Raw genomic sequence first — 18,665 nt, 5'->3', positions numbered from 1 at the left:
TCTGTAGGCTACTGCTCATTTCAGCTGTGGTGCACAAACTGTAGCACGATGTGTTGTGAAACAAGACTGCATTTGCTTACCAAGGACAAAAACCATAGATATATTCTTTGACAGACTTTTGGAGGCTCTCAGCACGAGCTCAACAGATCCTCACCGTAGTTTTAAACTATATGGTCAATATTTAAGTAGGGCCTATTTCTATTTTTGAAAAGCACTATCGTTTTAGAAAGGACTGTAGTTGTGATGAAGTATTAAACAGTTAGTGCTTTGCGTCAAATAACTGCACTGAAACGCTTGTGTAGTCAGCAGCCTTTCCTTCATTTTCCCTTCACTGGCCTGGCCAAACGGCGCTCAGCTTTTCTTTAACCAATGACGTCATTACTGTTCGACGGCGGTAAAGTCGAACTAGACTTCCGGGAAAGCTGTTAGTACAGCTCAGGGAAGCTAGCGTCAAAATTTTATGATTTTTTTCATTATGTATTTGGCAACGATACAGGTAATCGATGTCCACTGATCCGTAAGTATTTTAGCAAATATTTCTTTGTGGTGGAAGTTTGCCGTCGTGGTGAAGAGGGATAATGAGGATAAAATGCCTACTGCTCAAGTTAGCTTGCTGAATTTAAGTTGTCGTTGACAATAACTCAGCTGGAACGGTTATTAGCTGAACTGTTAGCCACCTTTATTTTATTTTAAAGCAAAATGATGTGGAGCAATGTGAAGTATTTAGAATGTCTGCTAAGTGGCTGTAAATATTTATTTTTCCATACGTAGGATTTTTGGGTGTAAATATAAAAGCTATTGTAGCTCATTCGTTAAGCAGTGTGACGAAGCATACAGATTGTTATCTGCCAAGTAACTGAGACCTCCTCTGAGTGAGTAATAGAGAATAGTGTACATTAAAAGCTGATTCATTGATTAAATCAGCTGAATTGGTAACGTCCATCGGTACGATGCTTATGTTACTCATTGCAAAGATGCAGCAGTATGATGAACAGTGCGGCGAGCGGAATAATGCGCGTGCTGTGCGTCAGTGCGCTGCAGGAGAGCTGAACGGGGGAGTGGCCGCGTCTGAGTGCTGCGGGACGAGCTTGGACTCCTCACGAGGAAGAGTTGCACGTGGAGGGTGAGGGATTTGAAGATGTGGAGGACGAGAGGGACCCAACGGCCCATCATCTTGCAGCACCATCAGGTAATTCACCCACCCACCCACGCTGCAGCCCTGAGGCCTGTCCCCAGTACCTCCACCAAACAAAGCACTCCTCCCCAGTCTGCCACTGTTGCTCCACCTGGGACAGACCCTCAGGTAAGATTTCACTGTTAACACACAGCACTGGCTTTGTGTGTTAAATGTTTCACTATGAACCCATAGAAGTCTTATATTTAGTTAAATATTGCACTATTAACAAATGTCTTGTTGTAGAACCTACATTTCTGCATGGAATGAAAAACTAAAATCCTTATTTTTCTGTTAAAATGAGTGTAGAGGCTTGGTCAGTCTGCTGGATTGCCCACCTTGTTACTTTTTTGTTTGACCATCATTGTCATAATTATTCTTTTTAAAGCTTTAATAAAAATGCATATTTTCACTAAAATTCAGTCTTTCGCTGTGTTATTACATCCTATTTTCATGTCTTTTATTTGCTTTATGCATTTGCATTTACACTGAAAATGTATCAGGAATATTATCATTTTTTAAACAAAATGCATCAGGGCTTTGCTGCATAGGGTTTCAGACTGCACTTTGTCTTTTACTGCTTTTTTAAAATTCTTACACATTAAAAGATCATCACCTGAACAGGCCTCATACAAAAACATTAAAATCTGAAAATATGCCAACACAATAACAGTTATGATCAATTTACAAAAGTCCAAATGAAAATCAAAATCTTTGCTGTTTCAACTGTACATGGTGGATGTGTGACAGATGGGTGTCTCTCTGGGGGGTGGACTAAATGATCAGTTCTTTCCAATGGTCCACACCCCATTTCTCTCTCGCCAGGTTTTATTTTTTCCTAAAGGCCCAAGACTGCACTGGGTTTCAGACTGCACAGCCAAACACTGCACTGAAAACTCCATCCTTTTTACGAGCCGCTTTCTTCTTCTGTGTCTGTCAGCGCAGTGTGTCACAGGGGCGGGGTGTTCTGGTGGGAGGAGTCCTGACAGCCTGCAGTGACGCAGAGTTGGAATATATGGAGAAAATGTAAATGGCGTGCGCTGATTTGTCACTGTGGCTGTTTGAAGTGTTCCTGCAGTGCTCTTATAAGGCAGCAGTGAGTGTGATTGGTGGGGGGGAAAGAGTGTGCTCTCTCAGAGGGGGGCCGGGCGTGTGCACAGGGCTCAGTCTCTCTCAGAGCTCAGAGGTGAAGGTGTGAGCATCCACTCTGCTCTGAGGAAGGTTTGGTTTGTTTGCGCTGAAGATGGGGAGATGTCTGTTCTTTCTCTCTCTCTCCTCCCTGCTCCTGCTCTCCACAGTCAGTGAGTACCAGCTTTATCCTCCTCTCCAGCTTCTCCACACCCAGTCGGGGCTCAGAAACTGGGGGTCGGGGTCGGGGCCAAGGGGTCAGAGGGGCAGCTCTCCAGCCAGGGCAGGGCTCCAGGCCGTCTCTAAACACCAGAGTTTACTGTAGTAATATTTCTCTGCATCATTCATGAAGCTTTCATGAAAGTAATTTTATTATTAATTATTTAGGAAATGTTTCTGTATTTGATTCACTGGTATATAAAACATGATATTTGAATAATCCAGCCAGGATAAAGTTTTTTGTTTGATCATGTTCATGTTTTAGTAAATATAAATATATGTGAATATAAAGATTTTTTTCAAATGTTGTTTTTATCGTTTCCGTGTCTATGTAATTTGGCGCCTGATAGTCATGAAACAGTCCAGGTATTGGTTGGCGTTCCCAGAAATACCTGATGTTTGCGTGAAATTTATATCATAAGTTAGCCTAATTTATATTTTCACTTTTTGTAGTTGCAAGTTGCTGTTTATTAGTGTATTTTTATATGAACTCTTCCGTCTTTGGTGTGTTTTAACAGGAGGCACAACGGAAATGTGACGTACTCTCTTCAGTGATACATTTGATGCCTTTATGGCAGCACATTAATAATATATTGCACTTATTAAAATGCTCTCATCTCATAAAACTTATTACAGCAACTTTTAAAAAAAAGAAAAAAAAAACTTGGCACATGTTAGCGCATCAGTGGTAACACCTGCTCAAACCTCAACTTCAAAAGCAGGACTGATGCAGCGTTGATCCAGAGTCAGATTTCCTGTGTATATCTTAAAATAACACACTCTGAACAGATAATATTCTCCACCGCTGCTTATGGCTGCAAATGGAAAATATTATTTTATTTGAAGCTCACATAAGTTTGAATATGTGATCTTTTTCATGCAATATTTTACTATCAATTTAAAAACATGCACATTTTTCAAATTAAATAATTATTGAAATTTCACGAGAAATATAACGAGGACATACTCCATAGGATGAATGCTAAAAGTAAAAAGTGATTGTTAAACAGGAATTTTGTAGAGCTGAACTACTAACGTCAAATAAAATATATATATATGCTAACAATTCAAATTCATGTTTAATCCTCATTGTGGAAACATATCATTTCACTGAAAACATTACATTATATGACATTTAATTGGAAGACACTTTCATTCAAAGTAATGTACAATAAGTGCATAACAACACCGTCACTAATGTGAAATATTAAAACAGTATGATGTACATCTACATATGCCCAGGGCTGTACTTAATATCATTAAATGGTTAAAATGCATTCCAGATAAATCTCCTCCTTTTTCACTGATAAATGAGTTTTTATAAATATGCACTGAGCTTGGTAGGAAGAATGGTCTCCTGTTGCTCGTCTGTGTCTTTTGAGGAGCCGTACTCTGCACAGCCAGCGTTTTACGATGCACAGGAGTTTACTGAGGTTCATGTCTGAGTGACCATTCAGCCAGAAAATGCAACAGAAGGTGAAAAGTCTTAGTTGTGAACTGCAATGAACATGCTTGGTGTTCCAGTCTACTTCTAATGCTCTCATTTTCTGTAGAAAGTAGACACTGGTAAGGCTGATTACATTTTGAATAGATCTGTGTCTGTACTCCACTTGAGATATCTGCAAATGTCAAATCTCAGGTTTTTAATACCATCTCACTCACAGCATTCTCATTTCCTTTTTTCAGTGCAGTAAAACAGTTCTTATGTCTGAGAAAGTGACGGGGTTTTCTCCACCTTGTGGCCAAAGTGTGCACCTGCATTCTGTAGGGCTTAATGGCCCTGAGGGATGAGCACCAGTGGCGCACCGATTTTGTCGGGGGGGGGGGGGGGGCTAGGGTGCAGGCAGGTGTGGGCGCAAGGAATTGCGTGTCATGCATTCACACGACAAAGCGCTTCTCGTCACATTAATACCGCTAATTAAATCAACTGGCAGTAAACTGCATGGGAGAAATGAGCTGTTTCAACTCGTCGCTACACAAAACACTGCACAACAAATTTATTTCCAGTCATTTCGGTGTCACCCCCCCTCTGATGGTGTCACCCGGTGCAGTACGCACCCCCCTTACATTCCTCATCAAACCATTTTTCATTACATTCTTATTATCATTTTTCATATTTGTGTCTCTCTTGGTATTGTTGTTCATTTTGATATGGTGATTTCTTTATTTTAGCTGCTTTTGTTGTTGCTGAATGACTTTTCACTCCCCTGAATCAATATGGTTCCACTGTGATATATGTTTAGAGTTAATTTTGGATTCTGAGGGTCTTTTTCCTCATCTTCAAAAATCAAAATTTGCTATCCCTTGCAAATGCCTCTCAACAAAATGAATTTAAAATACTGCTTAAAAGCATGATGCCAGATGTCTGTGTGCTGTGTATAGAACAGCAGGTCTGAGATGACATTCCTGTCTTCATACAGAATATGATCTGCAGCCAGTTTCTCAGCTTCTCAGTACTTTGTCTTTGTACTTCTTTCTGTTGCTGCAGCAGCCATTCTGTGGAACTGTTACAATGTAACAATTCTCTCACTCTCTCTCTCTCTCTCAGGCAGTGAGGATGTGAGGCTGGTGAATGGAAGCAGCCCCTGTGCTGGGAGAGTGGAGGTTTACCATCAGGGAGAGTGGGGGACAGTGTGTGGTGATTACTGGGGTTTGAAAGATGCTGGGGTGGTCTGTGAACAGCTGGGCTGTGGAGATGCTGTAGATGCACCAGGAGATGCTCACTTTGGAGAAGGGTCTGGGAACATATGGATGGATAATGTATTCTGCTGGGGATCAGAATTCACACTGAAGGAGTGTTGGTCACCAGGATGGGGTGAACATAACTGTGGTCATAATGAGGATGCTGGAGTGATCTGCTCAGGTAGAACTCAGTGTTATTCAGGTCTTGCCAACGTTCTTATAAAAACTCAGCACTTTGGATTTAAATGAGGATTAATTGTATCAACAATTATATGAACAAATATACAGTATAATAATATAACTAAAACATAGTATTACATTTTACAATTACAATTACTAATCCAGAATGTACAGTCTGTTGCTGCAGTCTACTTGTGATTGGCTCATCTCACACAGCAGTTTACATATGGTTGGCTCATCTCACACAGCAGTAGACAAGTGATTGGCTCATATCACACTGCTGTATTCTGTGTATAATAGATGTGTAGTCCTGTAATAATACAGCTGTACTCAATGTTGTCTCTGGAATAAGGTGCCAGTCATTGCTGATGATTCTGTCTTTATTCCCTGTTTAACTGCAGAGGTCAGGCTGGTGGGCGGGGCTGACCTGTGCTCTGGGAGAGTAGAGGTGCATCATGGGAGCTCCTGGGGCACGGTGTGTGATGCTGACTTTGACCAGCGGGACGCAGAGGTTGTGTGCAGGGAGCTGGGCTGTGGAGTTCCTAAAGAGCTGCGGTGGGCAGCTGCGTTTGGCCAGGGGGAGGGCCAGGTGTGGGCAGAGGAGATTCAGTGTTCAGGCAATGAATCTCAAATTTACTTCTGTCCCAAAGCACCCTCACAGAATCAACCCTGCTCCCATGGAAACGATGTGGGACTGGTGTGTTCTGGTAAGAGTCTTCTGTGCACCGTGTGTGTTTTAGTGATACTGGGTTAATATAGTTCCTAAATGGATTGTATGCATTTATATTTAATAAGATCTTTATTCATTGTACAGTGATATTTCCCATGTCCGTGTGGAGTTTGCAGGATCTTCCAGTGTCTGTGAGTTTAATCTGTGTGGAGTTTGTGTGATTTCCAAGTGCCTTTGTGAGTTAATATGTGTGAAGATTGTATGATCTCCCAGTATCAACTGTCAGGTTTTTAATACCATTTCTTACTTCCTATTTTCAGTGCAGGAGAGCTGTTCTTACATCTGAGAAAGTTAAACATACAGTATATACATTCCTGGGCAAAAAAATGGGCCAAGCCCAAAATTGTTAAATATTAAGCTTTTAATGGTCTTAAAGTCGGACTGAAATTGCTTCGCATATATTTTGTATTACCCTTGGTGGTAAAAATAGGCTTTGTCAGCTGTATTATCAAATCATTTACAATTTATTATTTTTTGTTTTGAATTATAAAGGAAGCGGTCTCATTTGCATGCAGCCTATCACAGCGTGTATTTGCGTATCATTGACATTGAGGGCTAGGCTGCATTTGCCACTGTCAAGTCTGGCAAACATGGCACTTTGCAAGCGGCACTGTTGTGTTGAAGGATGCACAAATAGTGACGCACTACACGCAATCCCGAAGGACACAAATGTAAAAAAAAAAAAAAACAAGTGGGTAGAATTTTTATCAGGTTCATTAGTGTCAAACAACACAAGAGTCTGCAGTCTGCATTTTAAACCAGACGACTTTTTGAATTGCAAAAACAGAGTGGATTTTGCAAAGAACAGCGACTGAACCCTGGATCAGTCCCCACAATTCGATCAAGCACAGTAGTTTATGGAGCTACGGAAAAGGATTAGGGCCACGTGAAATTTTTTTTTTTTTGAGTTCTGACTTTAAAGTCAGAATTCTGAGATTAAAGTCAGAATTCTGAGAATAAATTCAGAATTCTGACTCAAAAAAAAAATTTCACGTGGCCCTAATCCTCTTCCTTATGGAGCAGTACGGAGGATAACCACAAAGTTTCTTATATTAGGCCTATTATATTTAGATGTATAATTAATGAGTGTATGAATTACATTCGCCTGGCTTAAAAGGAGGATAGCTAACAGCTGCATTCGCTAACGTTAGCTGGCATAGCTGAAAAGCAATCTTAGCATCAACATAATTATCACACGAAATATAAAGCAACAGTTCAGAAAAGCCGAATATTATTTATCTAACTAGCTACGGAGATTTGTTGACTTTGTGCAATATGACAACTCATTTAGCTTTACAGGGTTTTCCGCAGCGCCTTAAACCGAATGAACGTATAAACACATGTCAGATTCAGAATGAATGTAAAAACAACCATGAGAGTTCTATGCGCTGACAAAAAAAAAAAAAAAAAAAAAAAAAATTAATTAATAAATAAACGGAGAGGTGGCTTTATGGTTTTAAACGCTCCAGGCTATGATGACATTATAAATAGAAGTGGGTGATTGACGAGCGTTTTTATGCATGGTAGGTTTGATCTAAATATCTAAATGCATTTACAGAATAGCTTACCAAATAGCCTATGGTATTTGCGGGTCAGGCACTCTTCAGGTAAAAGAAATTTTAGGATAGCCCTTCCGATTTTGCTTGTGTCGAAAGTGCTGCGACGGAAACGGCTAGCCACATATGTCCAAAATGTAAACAAGTAAGGCAGTTTTCACGGTCGGGAAAAATTTTATGACAACGTTATTATATATATATATATATATATATATATATATATATATATATATATTTAAAATTATTATTTATTTATTTTTATTTAAAAACGATGTTCCAAAATATAGTTGAGATCACCTAAGCCCACTGAAAACCTAGGGAAAACCCTGCTTTACCTGTCTACTTAGCCAGCAGCCATACCGCCATGCACTCTGCTCCTGCCAAATGGCTGAAGCTAAGCAGGTGTGGGCTTGGTTAGTACTTGGATGGGAGACCACCAGCGAATACTGAGTTGCTGCTGGAAGTGGTGTTGGGTGGGCCAGCAGGGGGCAATCTTCCCTCTGGTACAAATAAACCCCAATGCCCCAGTGCAGTGTGCATCAAAATGTTACGGACATATTGATGTTTTGTAAATGAAAGTTGTCTTGTTTCGTACTTTGTTGCTTACCTTTCGCATGCAATGACTGCTTGAAGTCTGTGACCCATAGACATCCCCGGGTGCTGAGTATCTTCTCTGGTGATGCTCTGCCAAGCCTGTCCTGCAGCCATCTTGAGCTCCTGCTTGTTTAGGGGCCTAGTTATCTTGTTTTCTCTTCAGCATATGAAACACATGTTCATTTAGATTCAGATTGGGAGACTGACTTGGACTGTTAAGGATTTTCCCGCTTTTGGTTTTGGAAAAACTCTTTTGTTGCTTTAGTAATATATGTGGGATCACTCTCTTGCTGTTGGATGAAGCCCCATCCAATGAGTTTGGACACATTTGCTTGAACCTGAGCAGGTAAGATGCTTCTGTATTCTTCAGAATTCATTCAACTGCTACCATCAGCATTTTACTCATCAGCGAATTTCCTGTGGCAGCCACATATGCTTAAACCATAACAACCCCACCATGTTTCACAGATGGGGTAGTATGCTTTGGTTCTTTGTCAGTTTCTTTTGGACTGCACACTTTGCTTTTTCCATCACTGTGATACAAGTGAATCTTGGCCTCATCTGTCCACAAGCACTTTTTGCAGAACTGTACAGGCTCTTTTAGCGTTAAACTGTAACAGGTATTTGGGAATTTTTCTTCATTATGGTGAGAATTCTTTGGTCATCAACAAAGAATTTCCCTGGCCTATCAGTCCCTTTTCAATTACTGAGTTCACCCTGGTCTCTTTCTCCTTAATTATGTTCCAATTGGTTGATTTTGGTAAGCCTAAGGTTAGCCTATGTCTTTGCCACTGTTTTTCTTATTTCTCAGCCTCATAGTGGCTTCCTTGACTTTAATTGGCACGTTGACAAACACCAATAGCAGACTCCAAAGGCAATCAAAGGCCTGGGATCAAGACTAGATACTAAAATCTGTCTTGCACCTGGAATAAGGAAGAAATTGAACATTCCTGACTAATCAGAACCACTATGTATAAAAACTGCTGTAATTTCTACACGGTGAAACTAAAAATGCATAAAAATAAGCTTTAATAAAAGGTGAAAATCTGAAGTTTAAGCAAATGTGAATCATTTGATTACAAATCTAAAATTGTAAAGTACAGAGCCAAATCAAGAAAAAAATTATTTATCCAAACGACCGTTTTTTGTTTGTGTGTCCCAATAGGTGATGTAATTTGTATGTTTTGCTATAATTTGGTTGACTTTGCAAAGTCTTGCTCTGTGAGTGGACCCCACACTTCACTGCCATATAATGCAATTGGTTGAATCACTGATTGGAATATTTTAAGCCAAATTTTGATTGGCAGTATAATTTGGGTATTTCTCATTATGGCATAGAATGCCCTGCATGCTTTCTCCTTCAGTTCATTTATCGCCAAGTTAAAGCTTCCTGTTGAGCTTATTTTATTTATATCAGGCCTAAATAAGTATAACTGTTAGTGTTTTCTATTGTTTTATTTGCTGATGTGAATCTGTATTTGTTTCCCTGAGGTCTGGATCTTCTTTGAAATATCATAATTTTGGTTTTAGTCATATTCACTGTCAGGGCCCAGGCTTGACAGTGTTTCTCTACCAGGTCCAGGCTCTGCTGTAGTCCATGCACAGTGGGCGACAGCAGAACCAGGTCATCTAAATAGAGAAGGAATTTGATTTCTTTATCATCAAGGGTGAGTCCAGGTGCTGCAGATTGTTCCAACACTGTCGCCAATTCATTGAAATTAATGTTGAACAGAGCTGGACTTAAGCTGCAGCCCTGCCTCACTCCTCGCCCCTGGGAGAAGAATTCTGTTCTTTTGTGTCCAATTTTGACTCCGCATTTATTTCCGGTGTACCTTGATTTGATTATATCATAGACTTTACCCCCTACACCACTTTGGATAAGTGTGTAGAACAAACCATTGTGCCAAATTGAATCAAAGGCCTTCTTGAAATCTATAAAACAGACAAAAACTTTGTTTTTATTTTTGTTAACGTGCTTTTCTACTAGTGTGTGTAGCGTGTAAATATGATCAGTTGTACGGTGTTTAGGAAGAAATCCAATTTGACTTTTACTCAAGACATTGTGCTCAAAAAGGAAGTCTAGAAGCCTTGTGTTTATTATGCTACATAGAACCTTCCCCAGATTACTGTTCACACAAATGCCTCGGTAGTTATTGGGGTCTAATTTGTCTCAAATATAGGGGTAATTAATCCTTGATTCCAGATGTCAGGGAAAAGTCCCATGCTCAGAACCAAATTGAATAGCTTTAAAATTGGCCTTTGTTGTTTTTGGTTGCTGTATTTTAGCATTTCATTCAAGATGCCATCTAGCCACTAGCTTTTCCAGATTGGAGCACGTGAAGTTTTTCAATCAATTCCTGCTCAGTGATTGGGGTGTCCAACGGATTCTGATTGTTTTTAATGCTTAATTCGAGTTTGTTTAATTTTTCGCAGATCTCTTTCTGTTCTAAATTATTTTGATGTGATATACTTTTATATCGATTTTCAAAATGATCTTTCCATATGTTACCATTTTGGATGGCCAATTCCTCTTGTTTTGTTTGGTTAAATTTTTTCCAGTTTTCCCAAACTCTGTTAGAATTGATGGACTCCTCAACTACTGTCAGTTGTGCCCTTTTGTGTAGCTCTTTTTTTGGTTCTGAGGGTGTGCTTATGGTGTTTCAATGTCTCAAAGTAAGTAAGGCGTAATTCTGGGTTTGTTGATCTCTGTGTTTCTGATTAGATATTTGTCTAAGTTTTTTCCTAATTTCTTTGCAATCTTTGTCAAACCATGTTTCAGCGTTGATATATTTAGGGGAATTGCATTTTTTCTTTAAATTTGATATTAAAGCTGCCTTTTAAAATATGTTATTTACATTGTTGACTGCCAGATTTAGTCCTTCTTCATTCTGAGAGTATGTAGTAACCAGAAAGGTACCCAATATTGTTTGCATTTCTTGATCATTGATTGCTTTCTGGTATTCTTCTGTGCTGTTTAGCTCCCATCTGTATGATGTATGAGCTGTTGTACAGCTTACTGGGATGGTTGTGGGTGCTGGTGTTAGGTTCTGTCCTTTTGAGTTAGACTGTGATTTGACTGTGGTCGGACAGAGGGGTTAGTGGCTTGATGGTAAATGCTCTGAGAGAGAATGGATCTAGGTCCGTGACCACATAATCTACTGTACTGTTACCAAGAGGTGAGCTGCAGGTGTATCTTCCCAAAGAGTGACCTCGTATCCTACCATTGACAATATATAGACCCAGGTCATGACAGAGCTGCAGTAGATGTCTGCCGTTTGTATTAATATGGTGGTCAGAGTTATTTCTGGGTAAGTTTGTTACATTGTTAAGTAAATTTTGTCCAAATACGTGCTTGTTTCGATCCTCATTGATAAAGTCAGGCTGTGTGCCTGTCCAGGCATTTAGGTCACCACAGATCAGCACATTCCCCTGGGCCTGGAAATGGCTGATTTCACTGTGGAGGTTGGGGAACGTGTCCTTGTAATAAGGAGAGTACTCTCCTTGTAATAAGGAGAGTCAGAGGGTGGGACATAGATTGCACAAAAGTACGGGTCTTTTTTTTGATGTGATTAATTTTTTACTTATTTTAAACCAAATATGTGATTCCTTTTTTTTTTATTTCTGTAATGTCGTTTTTGAGCTCCGATTTAAACCAAATTAGTATACCACCAGAATCTCTTCCACGATTGGTTGGGGATTTTTTAATTGATGGGACAATTGTTTCTTGGTATCCTGGGGAACAGTGAGTACCTACATCAGCTCTACACCAAGATTCTTGAATGATGATCATGTCAATATTTTTTACGTTTTCTTGTAATTCCAGGGTTGAACTTTTTACACCAAAAACCGAGGAGTTCAGGCCCTGGATGTTCCACATGCTGACAGAAAATGATTTTAGCATTTATGGAACTAAAGGAACTTATTTGTTTTAAATAAGACAAACAGTGCTGGAATACATAAAATTAAGTACAGAGATGATACTACTATTTATACTAATATTACTCATTAGTAATTTAACATTAATAAAGAAAACTGCTATATTAAATATATGGATGTATGTAGCACATCAATCTAGTGCAGATTAGATTGAGGAGATTTTTAATCTCGCCCAGGTCCTCTATGTTCCCTGGGGCCCTGAGTGCTGCTGCATTGCTGTGCTGGGCCGGGGGGAGGCTGTGTTGGGCTTGGTCTAGGCTGCCTGGGTTGCTGTTGCTGGGGTATTGGGTGGGGTGGGCAGGCTCCAGACAGTCCTGGTTGGCTGGGCTGGTGCTGCTGATGCTGTGGGTGGGGTTGCCGAGCTGCATTGGACCTTGGAGAGGTGCGCTGGCCTCTGGATGGTCCTGTGATGTGGGGTCCAGAGCAATGGATGCTGGATGGATGGAGTGCTGATAGAGGGTCTGCCCAAAGCCGTGTCCTTGAGGGTTTTGGCGAAGATGCTGACTGCCTGTTTGTGCAGGTGAACGTGGTCATGGAGGTTGTGGGTTCCAAGGGCTGGGTGGTGAGCCAGGTGGACGTTGGGCATAAGAGCACATCCTCGTGAAATATAAGCTTTGCCTTGTGTACGGTGAGGGGATGAAAGTCCTTCCGGGGCAGAAGGGTGGAAATTATTATTTTGCTTTTTGGGAAGGCTTGTCGCCCTCTCTGCCACTCTCCTGATGGAACCAGCCACTCTCTCCTGCTGTGCTCTCAGGTCATTGGTCCCTGTGTGGATTATAATGTGGCTGGGGCTGCCAAGCTGTGATGGGGAGAGTATCTTTAGGGCCTCCCTTGTTGTGGGGCACCAGATTTTTGATACTGTTCAGCCAGGAAATAGCTGCTTCTCATTTATAAATTTCCCATTTGAAGCAATTAATATAGCAATCTTTGTGTTGGTTGGTGTTGCTTTTGCTTTGGCCTGTTTGTTCCCTGTTTCTGTAGCTGGGATTGTTACCTGAGGGGTGTGTGGGTCAGGAGAGGCTGGAACACTGCTAGCTGATGTGCGCTTGCCTGTGCTGGTGGTTGTGTCTGTGCTTGCCTGAGACTGTGTTGCTGGGGGGGAGTTGGTTGTGGGTGGGGGATTCTCAGTCTGGGCTGCTTTGCTGTCCGTGTGAGTGGTGTTAGAGATGGTGAAGGACTGCAGCTGCTCCACCAGGCTTTGTACAGTCCTATCACGATGCTGCAGCTCCTCCCTGACTGTGGACAGTTCCCTCTCTACAGTCCCTTTGTTCTGTTGCAGCGCCCTCACCTCCTCCTTCAGCTCCCTCACCTGCCTCTGTGTTACTGTGAGCTCCCTGCTCACCTGGTGGAGCTGCTCTTTAAGGAGCTCTGTCTTCTTGCTGGCAGTGAGGTGGGTCCGCATCAGCTCCTTCAGCTCGACCAGCTCTACCTCCTGCAGGGAAAGGCTCTCCCTCATCTGGGCCATGGTGCTGTGGAGGCTGCGCTGGGCTGGGTCCTCTAGGCTGGGCTCATCTTCCGCAGGGGCAGGGGGTGTTTGGGCTGGGCTTCTGGGGCTGGGGCCGATTTTAGTTCTCATGCTGTGTTTCGGTGATCTGCTGTGTCATAAGCCACGTTTCCACCAAAAGTACCCGGAACTTTTAGTCCCAGGAACTACTTTTCAAGGAACTGAAAGGTTCCTTCAGCCCATGGTTGTCTGCGTTTCCACCGCGGTCTGAAGTCCCGCGAAGATTAGGCAAATTAGCCCACTGACGTATGAAAAAGCGACGTTGTCGTCGGTCCATCTGTCCTATGATTTCTTCTGTAACCCCATACTACCACCGAAGTAGCCTACATTATTTTCTAATAACCGGGACAGCCCGGAGGGGTTTATTCCACTTATATACAACGGGTTACCAACAATGACTATATATGGTTACTTTTGTATTTATTGATTTTTATCGATTTAATCACCTGGAATTGAAATATTCTTCTGCAGCCGTTTGGGCATATTTTACCGTTGTCAAGCAAAACTGTCGTTGGTAGTTGAACTTGGACCGTTCTTATGCAACAAAAAGGATATGACAGGCCAATAGTCAGATTGTAACTGTTTTATATATCCTCTCAAACACATTCATTATGTTTTTATGCGAACATTCACTTTCATGTCTTGACATCCGAGGCGACAGAATGCATTCACATTTCCAATATAACTGGCAACAACAGCAGAAAACATGCACACGTTGTAAACAATTTGCTGTTTGATTACTTTCTCATTGTCAATTCTATATAGGCTAATCGCAAAATGACAAGAATAGAACGAAAACTCGGACTTGCGTGAAAATTTAAATTAGCAGTGGTACAGCCACCGTTTGCTTTCCTTCGAAGTTACTGCTAGCCGAGCAGCGAAGTGTGCCCTCCAGATGCGAACCATGCACCATAAATTAGTCCATAGTCTTCCTGGTCTTTTTGTGGAATTGAAGAATGTACAATTACGGCAGTCTGAAAAAGCTAAAGGGACGATTACTAGAATTAACCTGTTATTTTTCCCTGACAAAAAGTGCGGAAGGTGATTTCCAGTTTGCTTTTACTGTATCACCAATGTGAATTACACAGAACTACCGCATACCTCACATAACTGTATCAAACGTTTTGAGTCAATTACAACGGGCTAACAAAGAAAATCCGGAAGAAAATATTCAGCAACCGAATTAATCCGTTTGAATGTTTTGGTACGTAATATGCTGTCCCAGCACGAATGCTTAGCATTTTATAAAACGAATACGAAAGCAAGAAAAGAACAGAAGATTCCAAGATGTTGGCAGGCTATAACCAAAACTAGGCTACTGCGCCGCATAACATACAAGTTTGATTTTAAGTTATTATGAAAATAAATTGGTTTGCAGCTGCAGATATTTAAACATGGCGGTTGAAATAAAACACTGCAAGTAGTCGACCAATCAGAAATTTTCAGCGCTTGCGCCCCACCCCAAAAGTTCCGGTACTTTTGGAAAGTACTACCCCCCGAGCAGGGACTTTTTGGGGGTAAAATAAAGTCCCCGGAACTTAATTTAGACCCTAGTTCCTGCGGTTCCTCAAAAAGGTTCCTAGTTCCGGGGTAAAGTTCCTGCGGTGGAAACGCGGCTTTAGTCGCCTCTGTTTGGCCTTTTCTGTGTGTGCTGTCTTTGCTATAGTCATAAAGTCATTTACAAATGAGCTGAGAGCCTTTTCACTCCCCTGAATCAATATGGTTCCACTGTGATATATGTTTAGAGTAAATTTTGGATTCTGAGGGACCTTTTTCCTCATCTTCAAAAATCAAAATTTGCCATCACTTGCAAATGCCTCTCAACAAAATGAATTTAAAATACTGCTTAAAAGCATGATGCCAGATATCTGTGTGCTGTGTATAGAACAGCAGGTCTGAGATGACATTCCTGTCTTCATACAGAATATGATCTGCAGCCAGTTTCTCAGCGTCTCAGTACATTGTCTTTGTACTTCTTTCTGGCTTGCTTAGTGGTCAGTGTCTCCGGATATACAATTTCAAAGGGATGGGGGAGGGGCTCTGTTGCTGCAGCAGCCATTCTGTGGAACTGTTACAATGTAACAATTCTCTCTCTCTCTCTCTCTCTCTCTCTCTCTCTCTCAGGCAGTGAGGATGTGAGGCTGGTGAATGGAGGCAGCCCCTGTGCTGGGAGAGTGGAGGTTTACCATCAGGGAGAGTGGGGGACAGTGTGTCATGGGGGCTGGGGTTTGACACATGCTGGGGTGGTGTGTAGACAGCTGGGCTGTGGAGATGCTGTAGCAGCACCAGGAGATGCTCACTTTGGACACGGGTCTGGGACAATATGGATGGATGATGTGTTCTGCTGGGGATCAGAATCCACACTGAAGGAGTGTGACTCACGAGGATGGGGTGTACATAACTGTGGTCATGGAGATGATGCTGGAGTGATCTGCTCAGGTAGGAGCAAGGATATATTCATTTTCATAAAGTATATTTATATATGTGTGTTTGTGTGCGTGTACATATATATCTCATGAAAAACACATTTTCAACATACAAAAATGCCAAGTTACTCACACATACAAAGCACTGTCTAAAAGTCATTCATTCAAGCTGCCAAAATCTAGGCACTTGCAGAATGACGATACAAGTCTTCTGGTGCCACATATTTTAACGAAAAAAGCAGTTCACTTTTTTTTTCACTGCACTTGTTTTTTTCACTGCAAGCAAAACATAAAAGCTTTTAGCTGACCACATACACAGACACTCGCTTTCAGCTTGCTTAGCTAGCTAGTATTCCAGTAAAGCTTGCTACCAAGCATGTTACAATACTGTTCTGTATCGCCCTGTTTTTTTCTAACAGAAATGATTCATGTCATAAAAAAGTAATTAAGCCCCGTTTTTACAGTGTACAAATAAGCATTATAACATTACAACTAAATTGTTTCAAGTCACAATTCTGAGGTAGTGGCTCAGATGATGGGCGGGGCCGAAAGGAATATTTTGTTCAGACATTAGGAAAAATTATTCCATGCAGAGAGTAGTCACTGTGTGGAACAACCTCTCAGGTCATGTAGTATAAGCAGAATCTCTGTGAATTTTCAAGATCAGGTTTCGTACAGTGTTAGATACTATCTAGTCTGTAGGTAATCAGAGCACTATAGGCACAATTTAGTCAGGAAAATGACGAGCATTGTTGGACTGAATGGCCAGTTCTCATCATTATTTTATGTTATTACATTTTTAAATATTATGTTATAAGGTAAATGTGTGCATTGTCGCCCCCTCCCCGCTCTCTCTCTCTCTCTCTCTCTCTCTCTCTCTTTTCATTGGCATGAAATACATATGGTACATATTGCCAAAGCAAACAGGAAACAGAAAAAAAAAAGTTGTACAACAATAGAAGTAACAATATGAACAATATTTAATACTTCTAAAATTATAATTGGAGTTCAAATATAATGAAATTGAATAGTGAAATTGTAAACTAAAATAAATAAAGGAATAGAACATTTTTATTTGTCATGATGGGGGGCAGGGGGAGTGATGGGCAGTTCAATTAAAAGAAATTTGTGTTGGTGATTTGTGACTGAGGTCTTTTTTTTCCGTTTTGATGTTGTTTTTGGTTTTAGATTGTGCATATTGATGTTTATTTTGGTTAATTTGTTAGTGTTATTATTATTATTATTATTTATTTTTGTGTAATGAATTGACAACAATGTTGTAATCTCTCTGTCTCTCTCTCTCTCTCTCTCTCTCTCAGGCAGTGAGGATGTGAGGCTGGTGAATGGAAGCAGCCCCTGTGCTGGGAGAGTGGAGGTTAACCATCAGGGAGAGTGGGGGACGGTGTGTGATCATGGCTGGAGTGTGAGACAAGCTGGGGTGGTGTGTAGACAGCTGGGCTGTGGAGATGCTGTAGAAGCACCAGGACGTGCTCGCTTTGGACAAGGGTCTGGGAGAATATGGATGGATGATGTGTTCTGCTGGGGATCCGAATCCTTACTGAAGGAGTGTGACTCACGAGGATGGGGTGTACATAACTGTGGTCATGGAGATGATGCTGGAGTGATCTGCTCAGGTAGGAGCAAGACTCAGGTGGTGTTATACAGCTCTTGCCAATGTCCTTACAAAAACTCAGCAATTTGGATTTAAATGAGGATATATAAACTTTCATGAATAAATATATGATTATTACATTTTAAAACATGTTATAAAATAAATGCGTGCATTGTTCCTTTCACTGAACTAATACAGAATTTACATGTGATTGGCTCAACTCACACTGCAGTTTAAACATGATTGGCTCATCTCCCACTGCAGTTTACATGCAATTAGCTCATCTCATACTGCAGTTTACATGTGATTGGCTCATCTCACACTGCAGTTTACATGTAATTGCCTCAGATCACACAGCTGTACTCCATGTGTAATAGCTGTGCAGTCCTCTGTTCATGCAGCAGTGCCGAAGGTTGCCTCTGGAACAAGGTGCCAATTCTCTTTTTATTCCCTTAGCTCCAGCCCCTCGAAAAGTCCGGCTGGTGGGCGGGGCTGACCTGTGCTCTGGGAGAGTAGAGATGTATCATGGGAGCTCCTGGGGCACGGTGTGTGATGCTGACTTTGACCAGCAGGACGCAGAGGTTGTGTGCAGGGAGCTGGGCTGTGGAGTTCCTAAAGAGCTGCGGGGGGCAGCTGCGTTTGGCCAGGGGGAGGGCCCGGTGTGGGCAGAGGAGATTCAGTGTTCAGGCAACGAATCTCACATTTACTTCTGTCCCAAAGCACCCTCACAGAATCAACCCTGCTCCCATGGAAACGATGTGGGACTGGTGTGTTCTGGTAAGAGTCTCCTGTGCACTCTGAGTGTTTCAGTGATACTGGGTTAATATGTAGGGAATATTACGGAATAGGGGTTACACAGATTATGTACCATAGACACACAGGAAGAGGAAAGCACACAGAGCTATCACAGCCTTCCTGTGAGCT

The 18,665-nt window shown here is 41.4% G+C and overlaps 1 protein-coding gene and 1 long non-coding RNA gene across 2 annotated transcripts in view; both read left to right on the top strand.

Moving 5' to 3' along the window:
* The window catches only part of LOC118220427, a 426,649-nt gene that overhangs the window by 115,250 nt on the left and 292,734 nt on the right, over positions 1-18,665 (top strand). The window contains exons 13-17 of the mRNA XM_035404286.1: positions 5,070-5,384; positions 5,785-6,090; positions 15,828-16,142; positions 17,449-17,763; positions 18,198-18,518. Of these exons, the coding sequence (XP_035260177.1) occupies positions 5,070-5,384; positions 5,785-6,090; positions 15,828-16,142; positions 17,449-17,763; positions 18,198-18,518 (1,572 nt within the window). The remainder of the gene's footprint in view (positions 1-5,069; positions 5,385-5,784; positions 6,091-15,827; positions 16,143-17,448; positions 17,764-18,197; positions 18,519-18,665) is intronic.
* LOC118220035 lies at positions 380-2,829 on the top strand. The gene is made up of 2 exons (XR_004763897.1): positions 380-1,303; positions 1,961-2,829. It is a non-coding gene; the product is annotated as an uncharacterized LOC118220035 (long non-coding RNA).

This window comes from Anguilla anguilla, chromosome 2 (genome assembly GCF_013347855.1).
Source record: "Anguilla anguilla isolate fAngAng1 chromosome 2, fAngAng1.pri, whole genome shotgun sequence".
Lineage (NCBI taxonomy): Eukaryota > Metazoa > Chordata > Actinopteri > Anguilliformes > Anguillidae > Anguilla > Anguilla anguilla.
The sequence above is the reverse complement of the archived record's forward strand: the minus strand, read 5'-3'. Positions and strand labels throughout refer to the sequence as shown.